This window comes from Trachemys scripta, chromosome 11 (assembly GCF_013100865.1).
Source record: "Trachemys scripta elegans isolate TJP31775 chromosome 11, CAS_Tse_1.0, whole genome shotgun sequence".
Classification (NCBI taxonomy): domain Eukaryota; kingdom Metazoa; phylum Chordata; order Testudines; family Emydidae; genus Trachemys; species Trachemys scripta.
In genome coordinates, this window is record NC_048308.1 from 1,553,854 (window position 1) to 1,564,129 (window position 10,276).

Consider the following 10,276-nt stretch of genomic DNA (forward strand, 5'->3'; position numbering starts at 1 on the left):
CTAATCATTTTTGTTGCCCTCCGCTGGACTCTTTCCAATTTTTCCACATCCTTCTTGTAGTGTGGGGCCCAAAACTGGACACAGTACTCCAGATGAGGCCTCACCAATGTCGAATAGAGGGGAACGATCACGTCCCTCGATCTGCTGGCAATGCTCTTGCTTATACAGCCCAAAATGCTGTTAGCCGTCCTGGCAACAAGGGCACACTGCTGACTCATATCCAGCTCCTCGTCCACTGTAACTCCTACGTCCTTTCTGCAGAACCTCTGCTTAGCCAGTTGGTTCCCAGCCTGTAGCAGTGCATGGGATTCTTCTGTCCTAAGGGCAGGACTCTGCACTTGTCCTGGTTAAACCTCATCAGGTTTCTTTTGGCCCAATCCTCTAATTTGTCTAGGTCCCTCTTTATCCTATCCCTACCCTCCAGCATATCTACCTCTCCTCCCAGTTTAGTGTCATCTGCAGACTTGCTGAGGGTGCAATCCATCCCTTCATCCAGATCATTAATGAAGATATTGAACAAAACCGGCCCCAGGACCGACCCCTGGGGCACTCCGCTTGATGGTAGCTGTCACATGAGAACATGCCGGGGCAATTGCCCTTTATCATTAATATTTGTCTAGGGCTGTAAATGGACAGGAACTGTAGCTGTTACCAGAGCCCCCACCCCAAAGCGATGGCAGACCAAAGGGGTGGGGTTTGGTTTATATTCCCCTTTATTAAGGGGCAAAAAGGAAAAAGAAAGAAGTGGGGAGAGGGTCCAGTTCTGGGTTTTGTGGGGGAAAATGAAAAGTTTCTCACACACCCCCATTTTCAGGAAAAGCCCATTTTCCATTGAGAACAGTCTAAAGGGGAAGAGGTGGAGCAGTTTTCCTTGCTGAGTGGGTGGTACTCAGCCCGGGGGAGGGGCACTTAAGTGGGGGTCCGTGCAGCCCCTGGCACAACCGGCTGCAGTCTCAGCTGGAGTCTCTGGGGGTTTCCATCATCCACAGAATCAGAATAACCAGCTCGGCAGTTGGGCACACCAGCCCCTTGCCCCAATCCAAACACCCCCACACTTTAAAAAAGTTTGGATCTGGGTCCAGTTTGGTACAGGCCGTCTCAGCCCATCTCTGGCTTTTACACTTGCACGGGGTTTATAGGTCTGGTTCCCACAAAGGGTTCAAAAGTAGGGCTGGATCCCCTGCTGCTGTGAATTGGCCTCCTTGGAGCTATGGTGGTTTACAGAAGCTGAGGATCGAGCCCACACAGACCGCAGGGTTGCTTGTAGCAAGACAGCATGTTTGCCTGGCACATCACACTCGGTTGGCAAGTATTGATCCGGCTGGGGGGAAAGGCTAAGTGGGTTCTGCCGAGTCAGTGAGACAGGGAGCTAGAGTAGAGAGAACCTAGGGTGTGGGCTGAGCAGCCCTGAGGGAGGAACCGGAAGAAGCAGCCCTCGTTTGAGCTGGTGTTTATTTTCTCTCCCTCTTGTTTTCTGTGCTAATAAAGCCAAATTCCATCCTGGGGTGAGTGCAGACAGTGCAGAGAACGGGGCCTGTGTCTGAGGGCAGGTTGAGAAAGGTTCCCGTTTCCTGTTACACACAATTGCTCACCGGAGGTAACACGCCTGAGTTGTTGTCATTGATTTCCCTGTATTGCTGCAATGTTTCCACTGAAGATATTTACCGGAGCAGCCCCACAACGAAGGGTATGACTCATGTTCGGTGACTCTGAGAACACGCTACTCAGGGTGGATGGTGCGATCCGTCGGGAGGGACCCGAGTACTTTACAATGGGCAGTTTCGCCTCCATTTGCCGAGCAAGGGCTGCATGCTCTGCTCCGCGGCTCGATGTCCCCTGTGCAGCTCAGGGGCAGGTTTTCTTGAAAATGTAGCCGCCCGTTGGTGGCTTTTCTTCATCTCATGCCTGCAGGAGATGGCAAATAATTTATATTTGTGTTCCCACTTAGATCACCGAATCATAGCAATGTAGGGAGTAGGGACCTCAAGAGGTTGTCTGGCCCACCCTCCCACGCTGGATTAAGTATCCCTAGACCATCTCAACAGCCGTTTCCCCCTTATTCAACCAGTCAGATGTCCACAGCGGATTTTAACAGATGGCCACACCCGGAGTGCAGTGGCCATGGACCTAGCGAAAGGCTGTGTTAGATGGAGCTGGGCCCTTTTCTGCCCCCGGAGAATGTTGTATTTCAGCAGAAGGCCAGGTCACCAACCTCCTTTTCCGGGGTCAATCCAGACGTGATTCTGGATCAGGAAATCCACCTGTAGCAGGTGGCCACTTGGAAAAAATATCTTGAGGCCAGGCTGGGTAATTTGATGCATGTTTTTTCCTAAGTGGTGTTGGCTAAAGTCCAGGCAGAGTGAGTTACTCTGATAGGTTCACTAGCATGGGCAGCAAGTGGACCCCCCCCCTTTGGGGAGGCTAGTCCACTCCCCCCGAGACCCAGTCCCCCCACGCACCAGAGCCCCAAATGCCCTCCCACCCCCTGTGGCCGGTGGAGACCCAGCCTGCGTGCCCCAGCCAGCTCCCCCGAGCGCCAGGCCATCCCCAGCACTGGGCCGAGCTGCTGCGCCCCCCCGAGTGCCAGGCTGGCCCCAACGCCGGACCAACCCGCTGGCCTGACCCCCCCACCCGGCTGGCCCCATTGGCTTCAAGTAGAGAGGGAGGGCGGGGCCTCGAGGCACAACATGGGTGGGGTCACAGCCTGGGTCAGTGCATTTAACAGGCCAGATCCTCAGCTTGACTAAATCAACATATCTCCATTATCCCCCCAGAAGCAACCCCAATTCACACCAGCTGAAGATTGGGTCCAATATCAGTATGCGCTTATTTGCCTTAGGAGAAAAAAACAAATGAATCCAATTCCCCCCCCCCCCCACAGTGAACAATGGGACACCTCGCAGGATGTGGGGCACTCAGATGGGCGCGAGGTGATCTTAGCACTTACTGATGAGAGAGAGAAAGGGTTTGCAATGGATTTCATTGACTTTTATAGGTAGGGAGGGGTTTTCACGTGGCAGGAGAAAGGGTCTGGAGGGAAAATTCCCAAATCATGTTCTTCTGCATGGAGCTGATGGGGGGGGTTGGGGGTTGTGTTATGTACCCCAGAATCGTAAAGAGATCCAGGAAAGAGGGAGAAACGAGACGTGCGTTCTTTTGGGGTTTTTTTTATCATGTATCAAGAAGGCCTAAAAGATTGTTGGAAAAGGTGGTGGTTTGCTTGTTTTTTAAAGTTAGAAACTCGGGTTTTCTCTACCCTGGGTGTCTATGGCTGTTGGGTGAGCTAGTGACATGATGACATCACAGGGTATAAAAGACCGAAAGCTGCACCCACCAAGAGGGGCAGGATTTCTACTCAGCCTGTTTGCAACTTTCTTTATGTTAAGGTCTCTTTAACTCCAATGTCCAGTGCACACTCGGGAGAAAGGACTTCTTTGTTAAAAGGTTGCTTATCGGTGCCCAAAATATTTATTTAAAAGCACACAACTTGGCATTCCTCCCCAAGCCCTTTGGCGCTCCTGCCAGCTTACCAATATCTGTCTCTATGAGATCATTTTTTAAATCATCACAGTAGCAGCCCCTTTTAGCTAAGAAGACTCAAAGCACTAATATCAGTGGCACCCATCTGAATGTCCCACAGCCTAGTGCTGGAACTCTGTGGCCCCTCCCCTGTCTAGCCACATAGATTTGTAGGACCGGAAGAGACTCCGAGAGGTCATCTAGGCCAGTCCCCTGCACTCAAGGCAGGACTAAGTATTATTTAGACCATCCCTGACAGGTGTTTGTCTAACCTGCTCTTAACAATCTCCAGAGATGGAGATTCCACAACCTCCCTAGGCAATTTATTCCAGTGCTTCACCACCCTGACAGTTAGGAAGTTTTTCCTAATGTCCAACCTAAACCTCCCTTACTGCAATTTAAATCCATTGCATGGGCTTAAATTTTACATGGTAAACCCCAAACAGTTCTAACTTTTCCTTAAAGAGGAAAAGAGAATATAAGTTTTAGGGGACTTCTTTTACTGGCCCCACTGCCTGGAAGAAAGGACTCTGGGTTTTTTATCTTTATCTCTATGTATGTGTAAGAACAACTGCAATGAGAACGCGGCTTGCTTTGAGGAGCTTTCTTTAAAGATTCCCCTTTCTAGCAGGTAAGATCCTAGTTATTTTGTCTCTGTCTTAGGTACTTATCTGTCCCCCCACCCCCCTCACCACAGTGTCTGAGCACTTCGCGAGCTTTAATGGCTTTCTCCTCATAGCTCCCCTGGGAGGTCGGAAAGTATGGTGATCCCCGTTTCACAGCCAGAAACTGAGCTGCAACGTGAGTTGCCCAAGGTCACGCGCAAAGTCTGTGGCACTCTCACTGTTGGACCATCCGTCCTTTCCCTCCTTGGTTTATAGCTGGAGCATCTCTGCAACAGTTAGAACTCGTCCTTAACGTGGAAAAAGTTCTGGGCCAAATTCCCTGCTGGTGCAATTCAGCAGAACTCCCCGGTTGCCGTGTCAATTTGCTTTAGCAAATCTATTTGGTTGTTTTAACAAGTCTATGGGGAATTCAAACATTGAGCCAGATCCGCAGCCGATAGAAATCAATGTAACATGAGCACAGGTTCTGTTTTAACCATCCTATAGCACTGAATAGTGAAAACGATACATCTGCTCCAGAATTCTACAGCCAGATGATTTACAAAATAAATGAAAGACAAGGATCTCATTCTCTAGTCCATTGTGTAGGTTTTAAAGTCATTTTTTTAGAACCCCGTTGATCTGTTCCTGATTAAATTCTATACAGGGCTTTTTCCGTAAGGGTTGGAAAGACCAGAAACTTGCATCCATCCATCTGTTTATTTAGAACATAAGAACGGCCATACGGGGTCAGACCAATGGGCCAGTATCCTGTCTTCCGACAGTGGCCAATGCCAGGTGCTTCAGAGAATGACCAGAACAGTTAATCATCGAGTGATCCATCCCGTTGTCCACTCCCAGCTTCTGACAGTCAGAGTCTTTGGGACACCTACAATATGGGGTTGCTCCCTGACCCTCTGGGCTATTAGCCATTGGTGGACCTATTCTCCGTGAACGAGGTTCTTTTTTGAACCCTATTATCATTTTGGCCTTCACAACATCCCTTGGCAATGAGTTCCACAGGTTGACTGTGCGTTGTGTGAAGAAATGCTTCCTGTTTGTTTGTTTTAAACCTGCTGCCTGTTCATTTCATTGGATGTCCCCTGGTTCTTTTGTTAGGTATGTGAGGCACCCACCCAGCATTCAGAGGAAACATTAAGAACAGTCCCACTTCGACACAATGTGAAGCCGTAAATAACACTTCCCTGTTCTTTTTCTCCACAGCAGTCATGGTTTCATGGAACTCTACCGTATCCCCCCTTAGTCGTCTCTTTTCCAAGCTGGAAAGTCCCAGTCTTATTAATCTCTCCTCATATGGCAGCTGTTCCATCCCCCTAATCATTTTTGTTGCCATTCTCAGTTTCTTTTCCAATTCTAACACAGCCTTTTTGAGCTGGGACGACCAGAACGGCACGCAGTAGTCAAGGTGCACTACGGCATTCACGGTGTAAAGCATCCGGGTGCGCACACCTTGACTACTGCTAATACCGCCGCAGTCACTGTTGTTTCCGAGACCCAGCTCGTCAGAGATAGTTAGGTGTGTAACTCCTACTGGGTGCCTTCCAGATGCTTATGGGCTGAACCTCACAAACACGTCTATGGGACAGAGACGTGAACCCATGACAGGGGGCACCAGAACCGGGGCAGGGCGGGGGCAGGGGGCCATGGCTCCCCCACTTTTAAAAAGTGGGAGCGCTATGCCCTCCCATTTTTTACTGTCCGTAAGGGCAAGCAACAGAGGGGAGGGGACAGAGAGGAGCGAGCGGGGGGGCGGGGTCTTGGGGGGAAAGGTGGTGCCAGGGTGGGGCCTTGCTGGATGGGGCGGCACAGGGGTGGGGCCTCAGGGGAAGTGGCAGCACGAGGGGGCGGGGCCACAGTTTGGGCACCAGTGGCCTCTCCCACCTTTAGGGACCTTCCACTGCTCCTGACCCACGACCTCCGGTTACCAGCCAGACGATTTGCACAAGGGTCTATGGCAGACCCAGGAGCTGAACGCGGCTCTCTCGAGCTGTAAGTGAACATCTAACCACAAGAGCAGCCGGCCTGGGTGTGCAGCCCCCTCGCTGCTGGTTCAGGACACGGGGAACATCCTGCTTTCGATGACTTGCTGAGTTGTGTTCTCTCTCTCCCACCCACCCCCCCTTATCACCCGAACAGGCCCAGAGCGATTCCTCCAGCATGGGTGATTGGACGTTTGATGGCGATTTGTCTGATCTCTTCAAAGGCTACAATTACACCGACTACAACACCATCAACCCCAGCGCCGCGGCCGCCCCGTGCAAGCCTGACAACCTGAACATTAACAAGTACGTGGTGGCGGTGGTTTACTGCCTGGTGTGTCTGCTCAGCCTGGTGGGTAACTCCCTGGTGGTGCTGGTCATCAGCTACAACCGGCAGAACCGCTCAGTGACCGACGTGTATCTCCTGAACCTGGCCATCGCAGACCTCCTCTTCGCCCTCACCTTGCCTATCTGGGCCATCTACCGAGCCCACGAGTGGATCTTCGGCACCTTCATGTGCAAAGCCATCTCGGTCCTGCAGGAGGTCAACTTCTACAGCGGGATCCTCTTGCTGGCCTGCATTAGCGTCGACCGGTTCCTCGCCATCGTCTATGCCACCCGGGCAGCCACTGAGAAGAGGCACTGGGTTAAATTTGTCTGCTTGGGCATCTGGGTTTTCTCCATCGCGCTCTCCCTGCCCATCCTCCTCTTCCGCGAGGCCTTCTGGCCGCCGCACAGCGGCATGGTCTGCTACGAGCGGATTGGGGACGAGAACACGGCCAAGTGGCGGGTGCTGCTGAGGATCTTGCCCCAGACCTTTGGTTTCATCCTCCCCTTGCTGATCATGCTCTTCTGCTATGGGGTCACGGTGAAGACCCTCTTCCAGACCAAGAGCAGCCAGAAGCAGAAGGCCATGAAGGTCATCTTGGCCGTGGTGCTGGTCTTCTTGGTCTGCTGGCTGCCCTACAACATCACGCTGGTGGTAGACACCATGATGAGGACCCGTGCCATCGCTGAGACCTGCCACCGGCGGAACCAGATCGACGCAGCCCTGTCTGTCACCCAGATTCTGGGCTTCACGCACAGCTGCATCAACCCGCTCATCTATGCCTTCATCGGGCAGAAGTTCCGAAACAGCTTCCTTAAAATCCTGGTCTACCACGGCTTCGTCAGCAAAGAGTTTGTCTCCCGCTACGGACGGGGGTCCTCCTTTGCCTCCACCTCTGGCAACACCTCCACCACCCTGTGACGGCCACGTGACTCCTCCACTCACCGGGGATAGCGTCCCACCACTGCTAGTGTCAACGGCCAGCCTCAGCTTCTCACGGTGATCAGGACCACGCAGATTCTGCTAGCACTATAGCCTCAGTTTACCAAGCCAACCAACACCGTCCAAACTCTTTTACCCAGCAGAGATCATTATGCAGATTACAATTATGCAGAACACAGCAGCAAAAAGCAGCCACCTCTTCCCGGGATAATGCTATGAAGATCCTTCAACCCCTCCCTACAAGAGAATCAGATTGTTTGGGTCATGCCCATTAAAAAAATAATTAACAACTCCAGACAAGCCAAGGCTGCATTTCTCTCCGCGGCATCCCGAGTTCCCAGTCCCCTCGCACAGTGGGCTTTAGGAACGACATCAGAAAAACTTCCCTTCCCGCAAAGGCGTGTGGAACGGAGAGTCAGAGTGCGGGGTGGAGGTAGCCGTCAACGTTAGCGGCTATAAACTAAGACTGGAGATATAGTGTGCTAGCAGGAATATTGTCCTTAACGCTGCCCTTGCAGCTCCATCAGCCTTTTACGTGCATTTTACGTATTTCACATGGAGAACCGAGTATTGTTCTATATATTTTTTTTTAGGTGCAGAATTGAAAAATGTAATTTACCAAACTATGCCTGCATAACTGTGGTCACCCCGACATTGGATTTGCGATCGTACGTTAAGACACTAAGAGATGCTGGTTTAATAGGAAGGAGAGCGCTTCATGAGGAAGGATTAGGGGGTGTTTGAACATTAGCTTTACATCTGTTGATTGTATCATGAACATGGAATCGTTTTACTGAGTAGACAAGGATTGCTAGTTGGACGGGCTTAGATAGCTATGCTGATATGTTACCATGATAGGTACTGTAGTGAAACTGTAGCTAGCTAGATAAGATGTTTGATATTGGACTTGTTGAAGTGTCTTTACATTTGTGTGCAGTTATGACCTTTTGGATAAATTAGAATAAGGCAGGAAAGTTGTTTTTAAAATACAGTTGTGACAAAAGTTCCATGTGGTTTCAATAAGGTTTACTTTCAATTTTAGTGGTGAAAACCGGGGCTTGTCATCAGCGTTTTTCACTTCTAAAAATATCGATAATAAACTCTTGACTTCTACAGTTTCAGATCCCTGACCCTTTGCGCGTTAGATGGCAAATATGTTGTCATCCAGAGTTTCAAACATTAGAGGCAAAAACTTTGGGTGTCTAAAACTTGAGGTGACAAAATAGACTCACCAGCAAACTTTAGTCTGGAGAAGAGAAGACTGAGAGGGGACATGAGAACAGTTTTCAAGCACATAAACAGTTGTTAGAAGGAGGAGGGAGAAAACTTGTTCTCATTAACCTCTGAGGACAGGACAAGAAGCAATGGGCTTAAATTGCAGCAAGGGCGGTTTAGGTTGGACATTAGGAAAAACTTCCTAACTGTCAGGGTGATTAAGCACTGGAATAAATTGCCTAGGACATAGGCGCCAACTTTGTCAGGCGCCGGTGGGTGACCGCACCCCTGCCCCTTTCCCCGCCTCTGGCCTGCCCCGACTCCACCCCATCCCCACCACTGGCCCCGCCCCCATTCTAACCCATCCACAAAGTCCCCGCCCTAACTCCGCCCCCTCTCTGCCCCTATTGGATGCCTTCCCCAATTCCCCGCTCCGGCCCCGCCTCTTCCCCCAGCGCACTGCGTTCCCCCTCCTCCCCCCTCCGTCCCTGCCCCGCGAATCAGCTGTTTCGTGGCACAAGCGCTGGGAGGGAGTGGGGAGAAGCAGGACATGGCAGCGTGCTCACGGAGGAGACGGAGGTGAGCTGGAGCAGGGGGACAGGGCGGGGCCACGGGCAGCTGCCGGTGGATGCTAAGCTAAGAGTCGGCGCCTATGGCCTAGGGAGGTTGTGGAATCTCTGTCATTAGAGATTTTTAAGAGCAAGTTAGACAAACACCTGTCAGGGATGGTCTAGATAATACTTAGTCCTGCCTTGAGTGCAGGGGACTGGACTAAATGACCACTCAAGGTCCCTTCCAGTCTTATGATTCTGTGATATGATTCATCACATTAATGTCATATTGGCTACAGAATGGTGCCTCTCCACTGCACCAGCACGACTCACTCAGAAAAACGGACAACTTGCCAGTTTGGGGAAGCCAAGAAAGTGAAGAATTAGAACTTTCACAACCCTGTCTTCCCGGCACTGACCCGGATTCAAATACACAGGGCTGAAAAAGCAAGAGGGTTTTTGTTTTCAATGTGAAAACCACCCGTGTTGATTGAATCCTTCCCCTAGAAATAAATCTGATCGTCAATTTCTGGCCAGGCTCTTTGGCTGCTCACCTGCACTGCTCACTGGGGAAAAGATCACAGCAAGAGGGCCTCCGGCTAAAGCCACTGGATGCGCATAGGGGTGACGAATGAGCTTATGATGGACCAGTGGTGGCAACCTTCACTGGGGGGGTCTCTCAGTGCTCACCAGCTCCCTGTCCCTCGTTCGTGGTGGCTGGACCATATGCAGAGCCCGGGCTCACAGACCGGGCTAGGTTAGCTCCGGATCGTGCTGGAAGATGCAGAGAGCTCCAGGGCAGGGCTGTGGTGTTACAAAAGGCAGCTGAAGTGGGATATACGCCGCAGTGCCCCTGCGACGCTAGGACTCCCCATAGGCCCGGGGTTAACGTGATCAACCTTGGGCAGTCCCCAGAGAATGCCCTGTTTTCTGAGACAGGGTCGTGGGCGTGTCCCCCCCGCCCCCACTAGCTGCATTGGAAATTCTCTGGCTTAGCCGGACCCTTCGGTTGTCTAGCTTTGTTCCGTTAGTCCCCGGCAGATGGAGAAGAAAAGCCGGACTGGACTGAGACGGCCCAGCCGATGCCCCACACCCATGGTAGTGCCTGCGGCGAGC

General features: G+C 51.5%; 1 protein-coding gene across 1 annotated transcript; it reads left to right on the plus strand.

Annotated features, from left to right (window-relative positions):
* The first annotated feature begins 5,999 nt into the window (after positions 1-5,999).
* Positions 6,000-8,508, plus strand: LOC117885086 (C-X-C chemokine receptor type 2-like). The gene has a single exon (XM_034786227.1). The coding sequence runs from the start codon at positions 6,303-6,305 to the stop codon at positions 7,371-7,373; it is 1,071 nt and encodes a 356-aa protein (XP_034642118.1). The 5' UTR covers positions 6,000-6,302; the 3' UTR covers positions 7,374-8,508.
* The last annotated feature ends 1,768 nt before the right edge of the window (positions 8,509-10,276 follow it).